The sequence below is a fragment of the Ictalurus punctatus genome, chromosome 27, assembly GCF_001660625.3.
Source record: "Ictalurus punctatus breed USDA103 chromosome 27, Coco_2.0, whole genome shotgun sequence".
NCBI lineage: Eukaryota > Metazoa > Chordata > Actinopteri > Siluriformes > Ictaluridae > Ictalurus > Ictalurus punctatus.
The window spans coordinates 6417791-6437871 of record NC_030442.2 but is presented as its reverse complement, the minus strand read 5'-3'; the positions used below and the strand labels follow the sequence as shown (position 1 = coordinate 6437871).

The 20081-nt window shown below is 38.2% G+C and overlaps 3 protein-coding genes across 11 annotated transcripts in view; 2 read left to right on the top strand and 1 right to left on the bottom strand.

Annotated features, from left to right (window-relative positions):
* The window catches only part of celf1 (cugbp, Elav-like family member 1), a 40776-nt gene extending 40161 nt beyond the window's left edge, over positions 1-615 (bottom strand). For all 5 annotated transcript variants that reach the window (XM_017458671.3, XM_017458670.3, XM_053676621.1 and 2 more), the window contains exon 1: positions 449-615. The gene's annotated coding sequence lies outside the window, so the exon portion shown is untranslated. The remainder of the gene's footprint in view (positions 1-448) is intronic.
* Positions 215-10622, top strand: ptpmt1 (protein tyrosine phosphatase mitochondrial 1). 4 transcript variants are annotated; one of them, XM_017458290.3, is made up of 5 exons: positions 215-240; positions 1815-2101; positions 2316-2396; positions 5161-5352; positions 10230-10622. In XM_017458290.3, the coding sequence occupies exons 2-5, from the start codon at positions 1955-1957 to the stop codon at positions 10365-10367; spliced, it is 558 nt and encodes a 185-aa protein (XP_017313779.1). In that variant the 5' UTR covers positions 215-240; positions 1815-1954; the 3' UTR covers positions 10368-10622.
* Positions 10623-10803: 181 nt separating this feature from the next.
* On the top strand, positions 10804-19833 carry ndufs3 (NADH:ubiquinone oxidoreductase core subunit S3). Of its 2 annotated transcripts, NM_001201244.1 has the most exon segments (8): positions 10854-10910; positions 13647-13688; positions 15427-15489; positions 15733-15830; positions 16025-16174; positions 17421-17546; positions 17671-17790; positions 19521-19833. In NM_001201244.1, coding segments are annotated over 4 exon segments (531 nt in total). In that variant the 5' UTR covers positions 10854-10910; positions 13647-13688; positions 15427-15489; positions 15733-15830; positions 16025-16051; the 3' UTR covers positions 19683-19833.
* The last annotated feature ends 248 nt before the right edge of the window (positions 19834-20081 follow it).

Sequence of the window (20081 nt, the reverse complement as noted above, 5' to 3'; positions counted from 1 at the left end):
TTTCATGTTAGTGCTGCGCCAGACACAGCGCGTTATAACACTGAGATAAAAACGACACGTTGAGTATTTAATCAGGTGCTAACGACGGCTTCAGGTGCAGACAGACAGAGAGCGAGCGCGCGACTCCTTACGAGTCAGCTTTGTCTCATAAGCGGGCTCGTGCACAATTAATGAAAACATTTCAGACATCTTCCTCTTAAAGAGACATGACAAACTACTGCATACTGTGTTCAACTGGCCGTAAGTAATGTCCCCTTCGTTTCCAACCAACTCGCCTTTACAGTGACGTACGTTACTTAGCAAGCTACATGAGGACTACAGTAAACAAGTTAGCGGCTAATCTGGAGAGCTAGCTAACTTGCTAACGAGCTAATTTGGTGATGGAGGTAGTCAGCGTTTTCCCAAAGCGGGTATGGTTAACAAGGAGGAAAAATAAATGTAGACTTACCCCTGAAGTCAACTGATTAAATGTCTGGAAATAAGTGCTCTAACACAGTGGACCAGTTTTTTTTACTTGTGGGATTTGTTTCAGCTAATTATTATTATTTTTTTTTTTTACTAACCACGTCTTCCCACGACAGCCCACTTTCTACCAGGGACAGTGTAAAATGGCTGTCTTTCCTGCATTTACCATTAATACTTCTAAAAGGGGAGTGGGGTGGAGCCATGGATAATATATATGGTTAAATTCTATCATTTAGCAACACAGTTGCAAATTAAGGTCTGTGTTATCCCTGTTTCGTGTATGTTTTATTTAATTTACTGTAAACAAAAGTAACTATTATTATAGGAACGCGTTTGAGCCATATGGAGCTCCCCCACACGCTACAGTGGACCTTCTGGTCACGTGCTTATTACAATCAATACAATTCAAAGAAGGCTTGTCAGTGACATGCGAGGAAAACACATGGGGTATGTTAACCACGTATGAGCTCTCAGCTGTTATAAAGTAACCCGATTACAGATTGTTAAATATATAACAACACAGCGGGAAATAAAACTGTATTATACAAGCATCAGTCAATGCTCCGTGCCAACTAAGTCACGACTGTATACCCGTTTATTCGTTTGATTGTTTGTTTGTTGTTATTTAAGGCAAGACGCTATATGTGAACAATTTTAATTTGAAAACAGTAGATATCACAGTGTTTCACAGTCGATTGCTGATGTTCTTACAAGAATTTTTGTAATGAAATATATAATTACATTTAGTTATGCAAATGACGCCTCGTCTAATTAAATACATTTGCATGCTAAATAAAACAATACTCATGAGAGACTTTTACACAAAAAGGTGTAGGAATACAATTTATTTATTGTTTCATCAAGAAATACCATACACTGTTACAAAAAAATACTTGTATCATTATTAAAATAAAATCTATGAAATCATAGATAAATATATAGATAATCTATAGTATTAAAGACAGGAAAGAACACATGCAATTTCATAAATGCAGGTCATCTAGAAACTGAATTGTTTTGGGTTTATATATATATATATATATATATATATATATATATATATATATATATATATATATATATATATATATATATATATATATATGAAGTTTAAGAGAAGACAGATTACCAAGATTGTTATTTGTAGTCATAGTCTCTTGCCTTAGATATATTCCTTTGATTAAATTTCTTTGCGTTTGGTAAGTTTTATCTATTTATTTATTTAATTATTGTTTCATTCTATTTTTAGTGTCCTTTATTTTTTGCACTGTCTGTATTCTATCTATCTTATCTATCTATCTTATCTATCTATCTTATCTATCTATCTATCTATCTATCTATCTATCCAGCTATGCTTGTGTTGACACAGCCATCAGAGTAGAACTCCCTCCCGTCCAGCAGGTGGCGATAGCTCTTCACAGTAGCACTTCTCGACGAAGAAGTCGTCCCACGACAGAAGCGTGTTAATGGGGCAGGATAAGAAACTACAATGTCGGGTTTGTTAGCGAGGATTTTATTTTACCCCACACTGGCTTACAATGTGATGATGGAGAAAATCTCTTCTCGGCGATGGTTTGATCGCGTGGACCAGACTGTCATTCTCGGGGCTCTTCCCTTCAGATCCATGACCGAGGAGGTACGAGTTTTTGGGCAGTAACTTTAGTGAAGTTCACAGTGCTGCATGTGTAGATACGTTTCTTGAGCTTTTCAGGATTACTGTAATGTACGAATGAAAAGGCGAGCATCGGGGGTTTGGATAGGTGTCATGTTTACTAAAGTAATAAGACTCATGTTCAGGCTCTTCTACTAATCAAATGTTTTATCAACTCTTATCTTCTCTGTTAATGCAGCTGGTTCAAGCGGAAAATGTTCGGGGGGTGGTGACGATGAACGAGGAATACGAGACAGAGTTTTTCTGTAATTCAGCAGAGGTGTGTGTGTGTGTGTGTGTGTGTGTGTGTGTGTGTGTGTGTGTGTGTGTGTGGATATTTGGAGGCCCCCTGCACCCCTCCTATGACATGTTTTTCCCCCATTACTTTAAAATGTTAACTTTTCTTAAAGTCAGTTTATTATAATTTAATTAGAAATTACTCATAAATCCACACTGACTAAACAGTTTAAGGCAGCCAAGATTCATGCTTTTTGGTTAAGTAATTTATTTACAGTAACACACCCACCCACTATTTGGATAACAAACAGTTTTTCGTACTCTATATACACAGTAAAATGGGTTGTTTACATTGATAATATTACATTGACAATATTACATTTCTAACAAATAACTACAGATGAACACTTCCTGCACACCACTTCAGTAAATGAACAGCGTTATTGTTTTTTTTTTTCCTAGCTGGATATGGACAGGATTACCCCCTCCTATTGAACCAATATAGACTATAAATATAGATATATTATGTATTGCTGTGCAGTACTGTAAATATGCACTATATACACACACAGATCAACTGCTAGTGGAAGTGAAAGAGACGAACTACTAAGCAGAAAGAATAGTTAATTTCTTCATAAAATTGTTTGCTTATTTTTCAATAAATATAACAGTAAAGGGTATGTATGATTTGAAAACAAAAATGAAGTATTATGAGGTACATTTTTTTTTTTTTTTTTTTTTTAGTGTTTTTGCTCTTTGACTTTGAATACAAACTTCTTTAGTTTTACTTTAGGTATTTTGCTAGTCAGCTCCCGACTCAATATCATTCTACATGTGAATTCAAAGTGTCTGACAGTCTCGACGCGTCGACAGTGCTCGCACTCAATGATCTATCCTGAAATGATCAACAGAACAAGGCCATTTATTTTTACAATCACTCCAAATTGCCATAGGCAATTACCTACTCTGCCGATAGGTAGCGCCGGCCCTGTCTGTAGGATAAATGTAAATGATAAATGGTCTGCACCTTAGCGGTTCTACAAAGCTCTTGGTTCTCATTCACCCATTCACACACCAATGGAAGCAACCTGGGGTTCAGTGTCTTGCCCAAGGACACTACGTCATGTGGGCCGGGAATCGAACCACCAACCCTACATATTTAGATATTTGGACAAGTAAACATTTGATCCTCTTTGTAACAGTGCCTATTAATGACATAGGTACACTCTATCAAATGACACATAGAATTAACATTTTGTAGTAATTTTCACAATTTGAATTAACAAAAAAACAAATCAGTCACATGGGAAAAGTAAGTACACCCCTACATTTATCACACCTTCAAATCCAGAAAATTAGAATCAGGTGTTTAAGATTGTGAGTGCAGGTGGAACCGGTCTTATTTATCTCTCATATCTAGTGGCTGGTGTTCCGTTTGTTATTGAGGTGTGTGGTGTCAACATGCCCAGATCTAAAGAGTTCTGTAAGGCCTTCAGAAAAACGGTTGTGGATGCCTACGAGTCTGTCAAGGGATTTAAAAATATCTCCAAATTATTTGAAATACATCATTCCACTGTAAGGAAAATAATCTACAAGTGGGGCAGATTTCAAACGACTGCCAATTTGTGTAGGACTGGCCGTCCCAGTAAATTCAGCCCAAGAGCAGCCCATCTGATGCAAAAAGAAGTCTCCAAGAACCCTAAAATTTCATCACAGGATCTGCAAGTAAGTCTTGCAACAGTTGGTGTCAAAGTGCATGAGTCTACAATCCGAAAGAGATTGCACAAATTTGACCTGCATGGGAGGTTTGCTAGGGAAAAACCTTTGCTATCTAAAAAGAACATTAGAGCAAGCCTACCGTTTGCCAATGAGCATATAGGCAAAGCCCAGGCCTTTTGGAATAAAGTGCTCTGGACAGACGAATCAAAGATAGAGATGTTTGGCCATAGTAACAGCAGACATGTTTGGCGCTAACCAAAGACAGCTTTTCAGGAGAAGCCCCTTATACGAACTGTGAAGCACGGTGGTGGAAATGTTATGGTTTAGAGTTTCTTCGCTGCCTCAGGGACTGGATAGCTTGCATTCATTGATTCAGCTATGAATTCTGCATCATATCAAAGGGTGCTTGAAGAAAATGTGAGGCCATCTGTCCGAAAGTTGAAGTTGAACCAAAAGTGAACCTTTCAACAGGATAATGATCCTAAGCACACTAGCAAATCCACCAAGGAATGGCTCAAAAAGAAGAAATGCAGGGTTATGGAATGGCCTAGTCAAATTGTGTGGAAGAGTGGTCAAAAATTAAAAAAGCCCAGTGGACAATTATACGAAACTCCTCCAAGAAGTTATTTCTACTATTAGCTTCTGAGGCCAAGGGTGTACTTACGTTTTCCACAGAAGAATATCACATCTATTGATATTTCTGTTGAACAAATGACTAGAAAAAGCGACTTTATATATTTCTTTTTTTTCTAAAGAGTATATACTTATTCATGCATTACACGCATTCATGGCATATTATGTCAATGGAGTGGATGAGTATATTATGTTAAATACTACATATGGGGCCCTGTGTGTGTGCCGTTTGCAAGTTCTCCCCGTACCTTGGGGATTTCCTCCGGGTACTCTGGTTTCTTCCCTCAGTCCAAAGTCCAACATTGTAGTCTGATTGCCATTTCCAAAATTGCCGGTAGTGTGTGAATATGTGTATATATGTGTTTTTTATGGACTGATCACATTATATTATCTCAGGACATAAATATTACTTTAACTGAAATACTAACTAAGCAGTTGTACATGTGGTTTTATAGGAGTGGAAAGCAGAAGGTGTGGAGCAGATCAGACTCAGCACAGTGGATCTGACAGGAGTTCCTAGTCTGGAACACATTCACAGAGGAGTTGAGTTTGTTCTAAAACACCGTGATCAGGGCACCAGTGTCTACATCCACTGCAAAGCAGGACGTTCTCGCAGTGCCACTCTGGCTGCTGCATACCTCATTAGGGTAAGTGACAGATTGCAGGAATGCAGATGAGTGAAAGAAAGCAAAGGTTATTAGTGAGAAAAAGAACAGTGGCTGGAATGTGAAAGCCAAATATCATGAGGTAAGTTGTCTGTAAGTATGAAATTTTCAGGCTTTTGGTGCAAACCTATATAAGGTGTAATACAAACGGTTAGTAAACTAACTGACTCTCTGCAAGCGTTAGTTGCCAAGTTATGAGGCAAATGGCGGCATGCTGTAGGGAATTTGCTTTTGTCCTATGTTCATGTGTTGTGTTTATATGTATATATCACATTGTATCTGCCAACACACTTATCCATGGCATAAAACATCTCAGTGGAGTGGATGATATGTTATGTTAAATACTATATATGGCCAAAAGTATGTGACCATAACACCAATATGTGCCCATTCCAAATCCATAATTATTAACACAGATTTGGTCCCCCCTTTGCTGCTTTCCTTCTGGGAAGGCTTTCTACAATATTTTGGTTTGTGGCTGTAGGGATTTGTGCTCATTCAGCCATAAGAACATTAGTGAGATTTAGGACTCGTGTCAGTTGAGAATGCCTGGGGTGCAGTCAGCTTTCCAATTCATCCGAAAAGGTGTTGAGTGGGGTTGAGGTCAGGGCTCGGACCACTGGGGGTTTTCCACACCAGCCTTAGCACTCCATTCCTATATGGTCCTTGCTTTTTGCACAGGGGCACGGTCATGAATTTTTGGGCACCCCCCCTACCTCAACTCTCTCATGGAGGCTTACGTTGCCTCACGCAATTTGTGATCGATTAGCGACAGATGCTTAGTAGTACCTACTCAGCGTGGCTCAAGGTCCCTTTCCAGAACCTTCATACTAACTGTCCCTCAGTGGTGGAATGAACTTCCAACCTCAATCCGGACCGCAGAATCTCTCACCATCTTCCAAAAACAGCTAAAGACCCACCTCTTACATGAGTACATAACTAACCCCTAAAATGCCAACCCCATATTATTTATAAAAATAAATAAATAAACTTACTCTGGCTCTTATACCTCTACTCTGTGCACTTTGCTTCTCTAGAACTTAATTATAAATCTCGTATAGTAGCACTACTTGTATTGGTCTCTGCTTGAGATATATATCGCTTTGCTTGTATTTTTTCACTTGCAAGTCGCTTTTGGATAAAAGCATCTGCTAAATGAATAAATGTAAATATGTATGTTTTTATGCCTATAGTCAGGGGAAAAGTGTTTGTCTAATTTAGTAATTTGTTAAATTGTGTGTGGAGCCTTGCTACCTCACAGCTTCAGGGTCCCTGGGTTCGATCCTGAGCTCAGGATACTATCTGTGTGGAGTTTCTCATGTTCTCGCCATGCTCTCTAAATGAGATTCCTCCATTCCACAAGTACATTTCAGTACGTAGATGCTACAGTCTATTGCCCCTAAGTGTGAATGACTGCGCGCATGTGTGCGTGCGTGCGTGTGTGTGCACACACTTGTGTTCAGGGTGTATTCCTGTCTTGTGACCAGTGTTCCTAGGGTAGGCTCAGGTTGTCACAGTGAATGTGGTTGGACTGTTCTAAATACAGATTTTAATGTCCTTATGATAACCATATTCTGTTTTTGGCAGGTTTTTATATATTTAATTTTTTTTATTGATTGGCTAGCCACCACATGTTTATTTACAGTATAATCACTGTACCAGACAGATGATTTTGAAAGAAATGATGCTTTCAGTAAGTCTGTGATGTTTTTTTTTTCTTCTTTTCTTTCTTCGTTTCGGACAAATAGGGGCAAAAGTTCTGTTTATTTTTGCATTGCTAGCAGAAATAGATCCTATAGAAGCCACACTCGCTTGACTCGCACATTGATTTTTACATTGCTGTTAAAGGTGCTTCTGGTAAAATTGCCCCCTCCCCCTTCTTTTTCATATTCATCTGATGAGCTTTTATATTATGAGTCAAAAGTTATATTCTTGTGTTTATATTATGGAACTTGTTTTTCCTGCCAATTTTGCTGCTATACTTGTGCTGCTACATTACACATTAGTTTACAGCCCATGTCCTGTCCCGTCCTGCGTATTTATTGTCCCGTCCTGCGTATTTATTGTCCCGTCCTGCGTATTTATTGTCCCGTCCTGCGTATTTATTGTCCCGTCCTGCGTATTTATTGTCCCGTCCCGCGTATTTATTGTCCTGTCCCGTCCCGCGTATTTATTGTCCTGTCCCGTCCCGCGTATTTATTGTCCTGTCCCGTCCCGCGTATTTATTGTCCTGTCCCGTCCCGCGTATTTATTGTCCTGTCCCGTCCCGCGTATTTATTGTCCTGTCCCGTCCCGCGTATTTATTGTCCTGTCCCGTCCCGCGTATTTATTGTCCTGTCCCGTCCCGCGTATTTATTGTCCTGTCCCGTCCCGCGTATTTATTGTCCTGTCCCGTCCCGCGTATTTATTGTCCTGTCCTGCGTATTTATTGTCCTGTCCTGTCCTGCCTATTTATTGTCCTGTCCTGTCCTGCCTATTTATTGTCCTGTCCTGTCCTGCCTATTTATTGTCCTGTCCTGCCTATTTATTGTCCTGTCCTGCCTATTTATTGTCCTGTCCTGTGTATTTATTGTCCTGCATATTTATTGTCCTGTCCTGCATATTATTTTCCCGTCCTGTCCCGCGTATTTATTGTCCTTTCCTGTCCTGCCTATTTATTGTCCCGTCCCGCGTATTTATTGTCCTGTCCTGCGTATTTATTGTCCTGTCCTGTCCTGCCTATTTATTGTCCTGTCCTGTCCTGCCTATTTATTGTCCTGTCCTGTCCTGCCTATTTATTGTCCTGTCCTGCCTATTTATTGTCCTGTCCTGCCTATTTATTGTCCTGTCCTGTGTATTTATTGTCCTGCATATTTATTGTCCTGTCCTGCATATTATTTTCCCGTCCTGTCCCGCGTATTTATTGTCCTTTCCTGTCCTGCCTATTTATTGTCCCGTCCCGCGTATTTATTGTCCTGTCCTGCGTATTTATTGTCCTGTCCTGTCCTGCGTATTTATTGTCCTGTCCTGTCCTGCCTATTTATTGTCCTGTCCTGTCCTGCCTATTTATTGTCCTGTCCTGCCTATTTATTGTCCTGTCCTGCCTATTTATTGTCCTGTCCTGCCTATTTATTGTCCTGTCCTGTGTATTTATTGTCCTGCATATTTATTGTCCTGTCCTGCATATTATTTTCCCGTCCTGTCCCGCGTATTTATTGTCCTTTCCTGTCCTGCCTATTTATTGTCCTGTCCTACGTATTTATTGTCCTGTCCTGCCTATTTATTGTCCTGTCTTGTGTATTTATTATCCTGTCCTGTCCTGCGTATTTATTGTCCTGATCTGTGTATTTATTGTCCTGTCCTGTTCTGCATATTTATTGTCCTGTTCTGCGTATTTATTGTCCTGCGTATTCATTATCCTGTCCTCCGTATTTATTGTCCCACGTATTTATTGTCCTGTCCTGCGTATTTATTGTCCTGCGTATTTATTGTCCTGCGTATTTATTGTCCTGTCCTGCCTATTTATTGTCCTGTCCTGTCCTGCCTATTTATTGTCCTGTCCTGTCCTGCCTATTTATTGTCCTGTCCTGCCTATTTATTGTCCTGTCCTGTCCTGCGTATTTATTGTCCTGTCCTGCGTATTTATTGTCCTGTCCCGTCCTGCGTATTTATTGTCCCGTGTATTTATTGTCCTGTCCTGTCCTGCGTATTTATTGTCCCGTGTATTTATTGTACTGTCCTGTCTTGCCTATTTATTGTCCTGTCCTGCCTATTTATTGTCCTGTCTTGTGTATTTATTATCCTGTCCTGTCCTGCGTATTTATTGTCCTGTCCTGTCCTGCGTATTTATTGTCCCGTGTATTTATTGTACTGTCCTGTCCTGCCTATTTATTGTCCTGTCCTGCCTATTTATTGTCCTGTCCTGTCCTGCCTATTTATTGTCCTGTCCTGTCCTGTGTATTTATTGTCCTGCGTATTTATTGTCCTGCGTATTCATTATCCTGTCCTCCGTATTTATTGTCCCGCGTATTTATTGTCCTGCGTATTTATTGTCCTGTGTATTTATTGTCCTGTCCTGCGTATTTATTGTCCTGTCCTGTATATTTATTGTCCCGCGTATTTATTGTCCTTTCCTGTCCCGTGTATTTATTGTCCCGCATATTTATTGTCCTTTCCTGTCCCGTGTATTTATTGTCCCGCGTATTTATTGTCCCGCGTATTTATTGTCCTTTCCTGTTCTGTGTATATATTGTCCTGTCCTCTCCTCTCCTATGTCCCGCGTATTTACTGTTCTGCATATTTATTATCCTGTACTGTGTATTTATTGTCCTGTCCTACGTATTTATTGTCCTGTCCTGCATATTTATTATCCTGTCTCTTGTATTTATTGTCTTGCGCTTGTCTCATGCTGTTGTGTATTTGCACTTTATGTAGTTCTGCATACTGTTCTGTGCTGCACCATGGTCCTGAAATGACATTTCGTTCCAGTGTAAACAAGCTACAGTATATAGAGACTTGATACTTGACTTTAAAACTTGCCATGTTTGCTGATGATATCGCTAACACTCCTGCAGTAACCGCTTCGAACTAGGCAGTGGAACTGTACGTGGTGAACAGAGACGAGCAGAGTGATGCACAGTGACACGTCCCAGTGCAGTTATAGGAAATATAGGAGCACTCTCATCACTGCTCATCCAATCAGTCTAGTGGACCAAAACTAACTGTTCTATACTTGATCCTAATCAAGTTTGTGTCCTAATTTTGTGTCAATCTAGACCACTGCCACATTATTTTTCAATTTTCTTGAAAGTACATTTCCACAGTGCTGTATGTGATATGACATGTCACTATCATTTCTATGTTGTCTTTTCTCTGTGTAGCTCCACTGCTGGAGTACAGACAAGGCCTGTAAACAGTTGGCAGCTGTCCGCCCGCATGTACTGATCCGCTCTGCTCAGCGCGACATGCTGGACAAGTATCACAAACAAGTGTGTGGACCAGATTCAAGCGGTGTATGATACAAGGATCTGTGTTCCTGTGGTCTTGTGGCTGGCTTATTTGCAATCAGCATGCATTTTGTTCTGGTCTAAGTTAGTTTTTTTGTTGTTGTTTTTGTTTTCCTGAAAATGTGTTAATTTATGCGCATATGTATTTGTGACTTTCAAAATACACCAATGCAAAAAAACTAAAGAAAGATTACTGTACACTGTCTTGTTTTATTTGTACTTGTATATTAAATGTCAAAGCAATTAAATATTTTAGAACATGTCCTACCATAGACTCATGTTTACAGTCGCTGTGCATAATTGCATGTGCAGTTCATGATTGATTTCTGTTTTGCATATTAAAACAAAAGAAACCCGTGTGTACAGTAGGACAGGAAAACAGTTGTGTTTTACATGTTGGTTGTTATTCGCCGTTTCACCTGGTGATGGCGCCGTCGCCGCTTCAGCAACACGGAACAAAAAAAACAAACGCGAAGAAGACTCTGGGCGAATGAGTCAAGATGGCGGCTTCCCTGCTTAGGCTCACCCGCGGGACTTTAGGTAGAACCTTGAACGGTAAGTGTCGAATATATATATAACACTTTTGCCTGATAAACATTTTATTTATCGAGGTTATAGGTGCCTGTGGAATTTCCCTCAAACAGTCTCCTTAACACTGTGTTGTCCACCGCTAGTGACCTTTCTCCTAGCTCCAAAGCTAACTGCACATAGTAAGGTTTGGCTGAATGCTAAACTGATCCGTGCTACCTCTATAAGCGCCCTACACATGACGTCTGCACTCCATGTAGTGCACAGTTTAGCCCAATAGGGAGCCGTTTGGGATTTGGCTTGGTTTAGCACGACAAAAGTGGCAAAACAGATTATTAGTAGATCGCAAGCAGTGTTCTATTGGTCTTGTGTTACGTAAAATCTTGAGGCTGTGCGTAAATAAAAAGTAGACCTGTAGACCTGGACATTTGCAGTGGTAAAAACTAGGGCTGGGTAAAAGAAAAATCGATTCTCTGATTTTTATCGATCTTCAATTTAACGAAATGATATCGATTCGGGAAATCCCTGAATCGATTCTTAACGCGCGTGCTTTACTTGCGCGGATATGAATATTATCTGTAGTTCGCTTCTCGTCCTGACGATGTCGCCATCGTTCATAACCGTTTTAAATGAATTTCACTGTTGCATATTTACAACGTTTTTATTTTTACAGTAATGTGCAGTTTGTGCTTACCTTGTGTACACCGTATGCACATGTTTGTGATTTTTTGTTACAATGTTTGTTATTCATAGTAAAAGTAAAAAGTAAGTAAACATAACTGCGTGGGCCCTGTTGTTAATATAAACATGTATTTCAGTAATCTAGCTAAGTAGGAGGGTTTCAGTTACCTGCATTTATATTAAAAAGATGGGTTCCTTGTCTGCAAAACTAACTTTTTAATTGAAATATTGATAACTAATTGATATTGAATCAAATCGAATTGAAACCATATAAATAAGAATCGAATCGCCAGATTGGTCGTGATTTGCACCATTTTTTTCCCCATATATTTAAAATAAAATCCACGAACTGAGTGTTACAAATATAAACTTCAGATTAAAGTTTACACAACTGTTTGTCTGTGTGTATTGGGTTCTTTTCAGTCTTATATAGGCAAATTGGACAAACACCTAAAATATATATATTATTAATTTAGAACTATAGTTTACTTCAGTGCTTTATGTGCGTCCATAAAAATAATGCATAAATACTTATAAATATTAGGGCTGCAACTAGCTTAACTAGTCTATGACAAACTTCATACATTAGATGGTAGAGTACATAATACATAGTGTAAGTGTATAGTACAACATTTGGGACACAACTTTAGTATTTCATCTCGAAGTGTGTTTTTGGAACAGTAGTAATGTAGTGAGTAAATATATCCCGTGCCACGCGCAGACCAACTAATCCATAACGAGATTCGTTGACAACGATTTTCATAATCGATTATTATCAATTTGATCAATTAGTTGTTGCAGCTCTACTGCCAACATTGCTTACCAAGTGTTCAGGCTAAAAATTATCTAAGTTTAAAGATGACATAGGGTTAGGGTTTCCCTTACAACACTGATGATGGGTCTGTATACAAGGGTGATGTTCCACTGGTTAATCTACAGATGGGTGAGAAATGAAAGGGAAATCGGTGCCTGTTATTCTCTTGTGTAGGCTGAGATAATGTTGGTATGGGGATGTATTTTTTAGGTGTTTAATAATTCTGAATGAAATGGTATTGAATTTGAAATTGATGATTTTTTTTTTAACTTAATAATCTTTGTGTTTGTAGGCATTATGTTGTTTTTGTTTTTTTTTGTTAAATTAATTAACATTTTTATTTATTTTACTATTGTTTTGCAGACGATTTGTTAGCTAAATTATATATTGTGATGCGCATCGTGTTTCGTAAAAACGTCCTCAAGTATCGTGATATTATATTTTTGTCATCATATCGCTCAGCCCTACTTTTGGGGCATTTATTTGGCTGGCATTCTTTGCCTCCTTAGAGGGAATATAAGTTATTCTGACTGATCAATCATCTTCATCCTATGAAGAAACATTTCAATTCTGATAGGACAGGTCTTTTCCAGGATGATCTTGTCCCCATCCCCAGGGCTTATTGTGCAAGGAATATGTTTTGGAAGAACAATGTTCACCCCTCCTGTACAGTTCCAGAGACAAGTAACTTTAATGCTGTTCTGATGGCTTGTGTTGGCCCGACACCTTACTAAAATAAGCAGCTAGAGTGGAACTATGGGCTGTCAGGTACTGGGTTATATATTCAAAAGCAAAAAAAAATATATTACCCAGGCTCGAGTCTTCGTTGCCTAACATAGTGATTATTTTTAAGGGCCCTCCACTAATATTGGCACCTTGGTAAATATGAGCAAAGAAGGCAAAGTAAAATTGACTTTATTGTTTAACTTTTTGATCTTTTGTTTAAAAATTTCACAAAAATACTGCTCTCATGGATACCAAACAATTGCAAAAACAACACAGGTTTACCAAAAAATATCTCTGTTAAATATAGGTGTGCAACAATTATTGGCACCTTTTCAGTCAATACTTTGTGCTACTTCCTTTTGCCAAGATAACCTATAACCTCTGAGTCTTCTCCTATAATGCCTGATGAGGTTGGAGAATACATGGCAAGGTATCTGAGACCTTTCCTCCATACAGAATCTCTCCAGATCCTTCATATTTTGAGGTCCACGCTGGTGGACTCTCCTCTTCAGTTCACTCCACAGGTTTTCTCTGGGTTTCAGGTCAGGGGACTGGGATGGCCATGGCAGGACCTTGATTTTGTGGTCAGTAAACCATTTTTGTGTTGATTTTGATGTATGTTTTGGATCATTGTCCTGCTGGAAGATCCAGTCACTGCCCATTTTAGGCTTTCTGGCAGAGACAGTCAGGTTTTCATTTAATATCTGTTGATATTTGATAGAGTCCATGATGTCATGTATCCTAACAAAATGTCCAAGTCCTCTGGCAGAAAAACAGCCCCAAAACATTAAAGAGCCACCACCATATTTAACCGTGGCCATGAGGTACTTTTCCATATGGCTACCTCTCTGTGTGCGCCAAAACCACCTCTGGTGTTTATTGCCAAAAAGCTCTATTTTGGTTTCATCTGACCATAGAACCCGATCCCATTTGAAGTTCCAGTAGGGTCTGGCAAACTGAAGACGCTTGAGTTTGTTTTTGGATGAGAGGAGAGGCTTTTTTCTTGAAACCCTTCCAAACAACTTGTGGTGATGTAGGTGACTTCGGATTGTAGTTTTGGAGACTTTCTGACCCCAAGACGCAACTAACTTCTGCAATTCTCCAGCTGTGATCCTTGGAGATTTTTTGGCCACTTGAACCATCCTCTTCACAGTGCGTTGAGACAATATAGACACACGTCCAATTCCAGGTTGATTCATATAATTTCCAGTTGACTGGAACTTAATTATTGCCCTGATGGTGGAAATGGGCATTTTCAATGCTTTTGCTATTTTCTTATGGCCACTTCCCATTTTGTGAAGCTCAACAACCTTTTGCCGTGCATCACAGCTATATTCCTTGGTCTTACCCATTGTTATGAATGACTAAGAGAATTTGGCCTATGTGTTACCTCATATTTATACTCCTGTGAAACATGAAGTAATGATTGAACAATTTCCTGTTCCTAGTCACCAAGGTGTACTAAAAAAATTTTTAGCAATGAAAAAAAATCAGTGGGAATACTTCAAATATATTTTTCTCATATGAATTCATAGGGGTGCCAATAATTGTTGTTATTTAACAAAGATATTGTTTTCTGGATAAAATAATAAAACAAAAAACCCAAAAGATTAAATGGTTAAACAATACAGACAATTTTTCACACCTTTCTTTGCTCATATTTACTAAGGATGCCAATATTAGTGGAGCTCACTGTAATGTACGTCATTTATGGAAAATTGTAATTTAACGTATTTTGAAGTTATGCATTATACCTGTGAAATAGTCGTTTTCATCATCATTTAAAATAAATAAATAAATGAATACTTTTAAAACAGTATTTAAGTTTGCTTTAGAATCCAGGAGTAAGTCAACTAATCCTCACATAATCATCATATAATGATCATAAAGAAACATCTTATCAGCATTATGTCTTGTTTATATATAAGAGCACTTGAATAGAAGTACATAGAGATGTCAGAAAACAATTAATTACTTGTATAAACATATAAAGTGTCTTTCCTAAAAGTATTACATGTAAGTTCTTAACAGTTTTCAACAGGCACTTATTAGAGTTGCTGGTTTTTCTGTTGGTAAATCTAAACTAGCACTGTATTGGGCACATGGAGCACTACACACTTTGTAATGAGCAGCACACCAGCCAATGTAATGAGTATATTTATAAACTGATTTGATTGTGAAATTTTTTTTTTTTTTTTTTTAAAGTCCTGCCTTCTGCAGAGTTGGATGTTTTATTATGTGGATTATAGGTGAATTTTTTTCATTGATATCCTGTTAGTTGTTCAGTGATTATTTATGATTTCCTCTGTCACTCGGTTATAGCTGTGAGTCGGAATGCTGCACTGATCCCAACGCGTTGTGAAGCAACAGCAACCGAGACAAGACGTAAGTAGCTCTAACTTCTGGACTAAAATATTTTCTACATAGGAAATTGTATCTCTGTCAAAAACCATTTCCGCCAACTAGAGACAAAGCACTGCGTTTGGCACATTTGTGTCTAGAATATCTAGAGTTCTTATCCAAGTTTTTTTTTTTTTATACTATTAATGTGTATAGAAATATTTCACAGGTTTTAGGTTCAGTTTATTAGGTTGTCATTTTCTAACTCGGCTGTGCTGTGTTTTATAGCTACGGTTAGGCCCAAGGATACGGTGACTCATAACCAGCTGTCTCAGTTTGGGGAATATGTGGCTGAAATTCTTCCCAAATATGTGCAGCAAGTTGAGGTATCCTGCTCAAAGCAGCTTATTGTCCTACTGGTTTCCCCTTATTTAATGCAATGCTGAACATTATGCCAACATTAATTCTTACATTTTAACTGACCTTCATAGCAGCTTGTGCTATTTCCTAAGCTGCTATAATTTATTTGGCATGTGAGCACAATGTTAGCTCAACTAATACGAGATGTGTGTATCTTTAGGTCACATGCTACAACGAGCTGGAAGTTATGATCCACCCAGAGGGAGTCCTACCTGTACTGACTTTCCTTCGGGATCACTCCAATGCCCAGTTCCGCAACATGACTGACCTCACCGCAGTTGATGTTCCCACTAGGCAAAACCGCTTTGAGGTAGGAACGCACAGGAAATTACATTACAGAATTTCAGACATTGGCAGACACCCTTATCTAGAGCGACTTACAATTATCTCATTTATACAGCTGAGCAGTTGAGGGTTAAGGGGTCTTGCGCAAGGGCCCGACAGTAGCAGCTTGGCAGTGCTGGGGTTTGAACTCGCAACCCTCCGACCTTCCCTAATAATTCCCTAAATTACATCCACATGCTTTCTGATTGAATTGGTGTTGATTAAAATCATTCCCACTTTTAAAGTACCTTTTTGAACATTTAAATTTCTTTTCTGATACGAAAACCTTGATATTAAAGGTTTGATGACTGATTCTGGGAATAGTAAAAGCATTCACTTAGAGCAGAAGTCCCTTTTTGTTAATTAAAAAGATGTAAATAACCTGTAACCTGACACTTCTTAAAAAGATGTAAATAACCTGTAACAGTACTTAGCTCACTAAGTAAAACTCATTTTTAATATGTCAAAACTGCATTTATTTTACGGTCTCACAAGAATCCAAAGTGAATAATATTATTATATCATATCATCGCATATTATATAACAGTAATACGTGAAGTGCTTTTCCGACTTCAGCTTTATATCGCTCCAGCTCTTTCTCGTCTGCATGATATGAATTTACAGACAGGTTGGCAGAGCTACATGGCTGTACCAAATGATATTAAATGGAAGAAATACAATTAGAACAATTGCAATGAGGAATTGTCAAGCTACTCCTGAGTGATTTTCCTTTTTTAAATCATTGTTACATTGTAGCAATACGACCATAATTGACGTGGTGAATTTAAGGCTGTTTAACATTGGGAACACAGTGAATTTGTAATTTGTGAGAATTTCTGCCCTCCGTCTTCTTTCTTCTATACGTAACAATGTGTTTAACTTAAATGGTTAAGAAATGATGTACCTGTTGTTAATATTGGGAGGATTTTGTCTATCCAGTGAAAACTAATAACATTGTTTCGTGCTATTAATCAGGAATTTACTTCTCTTGAGTCCTAAATATTAACTGATGGTAAAAACCAATCCTTCTGCTTAATTATGAAAGCAATTTTAAAAGGTGACCATAAAAAATACATTACAACTTGTGTCTTTTTCGCTCTTAAACAAATATGGCAGTCTGAAATATCTGTGAAGAAGTCGTCAGTTCTTTGTGTAGTGTCTGTAATTATTTTACCCTTGGTAATGTGTGTTTGTGGCTGCAGATTAAACAAAAAAACGATCTTGTTTTCTAGATTGTGTATAATCTGCTGTCATTGCGCTTCAACTCTCGCATTCGAGTCAAGACCTACACAGATGAGCTGACCCCCGTTGACTCGGCTGTCCCTGTCCATGAAGCGGCCAACTGGTATGAAAGAGAGGTACGTGATCCTTTCTCACCTTTTCCACCCATACTTAGATACACTTTTAGGTACCCAAACGACATGCCATATGTAGGTTTATCATTTCTATAATGGATCATGCTACATTTCCTCTTATCTTTAGGTGTGGGACATGTTTGGAGTGTTCTTTGCAAATCATCCGGATCTGAGACGAATCCTAACAGATTATGGTTTTGAAGGCCATCCATTTAGAAAAGATTTCCCACTGTCTGGATATGTAGAGGTAAAGATATTGGCACTTTGCACTACTAAAGACATTAGTAGTGTCATATAATGTGTGTGTGTGTGTGTGTGTGTATATATATATATATATATATATATATATATATATATATATATATATATATATATATATATATATATATATATATATTAATATAATATAATATAATATAATATACATATATGAATTATTTATGTTCATATATGCATATACATATATGAACATTATTTAACAGCTGATTGTCCACTAGCTTTAAAGCAGAAGTTAAATCAATATATTAAAAATGCTAAAAAGAAAAACAAAAGTAGAGACAAAGTGTTAACTGGTAAGAGGCTGAATGTTCTGCAGTAACACACACATTCACTCATCTGAACACAGTAACATGTTACTTTATTCTGTAAATGTATGACACTTCTTACATGTATATACAATTATATGTTCTAACCCCATTACAGTTACTGCTCTCATTAAAAAAAACCACACAATTACTTTTGTTTCTAAATATAGCATCAAACAACATATTTGATCAAAATGAATATTTGAGTCAGAGTTATTGCGCTTCGTTTCTATTTCGCGCTGTTTGATTGACGCGCATGTATGGACTCATGCTCATTCAGTGAAGTTTAATGGAGACCCACTCGCTGTCAGGACGAGTCTTTATGTAAAATGGAAATATTCGTGTGAATTTCTAACATTTACAGATAAGGATATAAAGCTAAAAATGTCATTTCTGCACTGAAGAAAAAACGTGTCTGTTACACATTAAACAGCACACACATCTGTCACAGCATCAGACATGACAAGCCACGTTAATACACACGGTTTTTCAGTAACCACCAGTCAAGCAACATCTCATGTTTAAGTTTTTACACCCAGTCCCCTGTCCTAAAAAAAACTTACTGACCATTACAACACACTGACACCCGACATCTTCCTTAAAGAAGCGTTAAACATTAAAGAAACATCGCCTTACTGAAAGCGTCACCATATCGATCAGTATGTTTACATGGACAACAATAATCTGATATTAACCTGGTTAAGACAATACTCAGATTAAGAAACGAGCATGTAAACAGCGATTATTGATGACCTTAGTCAGATTAAAGTCATACTCGAAGTAAACACAAATGGAATTAAGACATTTGGTGAATTCCTGTTTTAGTCGCATTATCGAAGTGCATTACAGACATGTACACACTTTAATCACACTATTAACGTCGTGTGGGAGTTTTCACCGCATTTTGCGACAGGACATGTACACACATGGCAGTGCTCAACCGTTTGACGGCAAACAAGAGAGCACGGCTGTGTTCCAAACTGCGTACTTACCTACTATATAGTAGGAGAAATACTTACCTACTATATCGTATATAGAAATACATGTATCACTTTAATTGATGGCAGGTGTGTACTAATTAGTGTTTAACATGAGTTTGAATGTGATTTGGTTGTGGCAGTGTTCAGAATCATTCCCAATTATAAAAGGGTGTGTGCACATACACGCACACACACGCGTATGCACGCTGGATATTGGAAGTTAAAACATTTTTGGGTGTTTGTCACTTGATATTTATATGTTGCAATTTCACAATAAAGGAGAAGAAGATTCTGACATTCTGACAAGATTCTTAGTTTCATTTCTTTACATAACACAAACCCTGAAATTTTAATAAGAGTGTGTAGACTTCTTATATGCACTGTATCTCATGAATAATGTGTTTGTCTCCTAGGTACGCTATGATGATGAGCTGAAACGGGTTGTAGCAGAGCCTGTGGAACTTGCACAGGAGTTCAGGAAGTTTGACCTGAACAGTCCGTGGGAGGCATTTCCTGCATACAGGGAACCTAAAGATGCGCCCAAACTAGAGGCTGGTGACAAACCTGCAAAATAACGTCCTTTCCGATGTAGTCGAATGCCTGACACACATTGACACCTTTCTGCTACCGTATTTATGTAAATATGAGACCATGTGTTGACTTATGTATCTCAGTCTTTATTTCAGAGACCTCTCAAGCATCTGAATAAAGTGAATTCCAAAATAACCACTGTGTTCTCTCATTGACATTTTCACAGCTTGGGAGCTGTGATGTTCCCCATCCTCCTCTCTCCCCCATGATGCTGCTCTATACATACATATCCCTGCATGACACAAATGAAAGTGGTGTGGTAGGAAAAATACACATTTAGAAATCACACACATATAGTAACCATTCAAGAATTATGCAGAATTAGAAATTTATACATGCCCTGGAAGTGTGACACGTATGCAGGATACTAGCAAGTAGAATAC

Coding starts and splice junctions, on each gene's coding strand:
- ndufs3 (XM_017458303.3), top strand. CDS start 10,856: ATGGCGGCTTCCCTGCTTAGGCTCACCCGCGGGACTTTAGGTAGAACC. Junction 16,175..17,420: donor CTAGGCAAAACCGCTTTGAG/GTAGGAACGCAC, acceptor CTTGTTTTCTAG/ATTGTGTATAATCTGCTGTC. Junction 17,791..19,520: donor CACTGTCTGGATATGTAGAG/GTAAAGATATTG, acceptor TTTGTCTCCTAG/GTACGCTATGATGATGAGCT.
- ptpmt1 (XM_017458290.3), top strand. CDS start 1,955: ATGTCGGGTTTGTTAGCGAGGATTTTATTTTACCCCACACTGGCTTAC. Junction 2,397..5,160: donor TTTTCTGTAATTCAGCAGAG/GTGTGTGTGTGT, acceptor GTGGTTTTATAG/GAGTGGAAAGCAGAAGGTGT. Junction 5,353..10,229: donor CTGCTGCATACCTCATTAGG/GTAAGTGACAGA, acceptor TTCTCTGTGTAG/CTCCACTGCTGGAGTACAGA.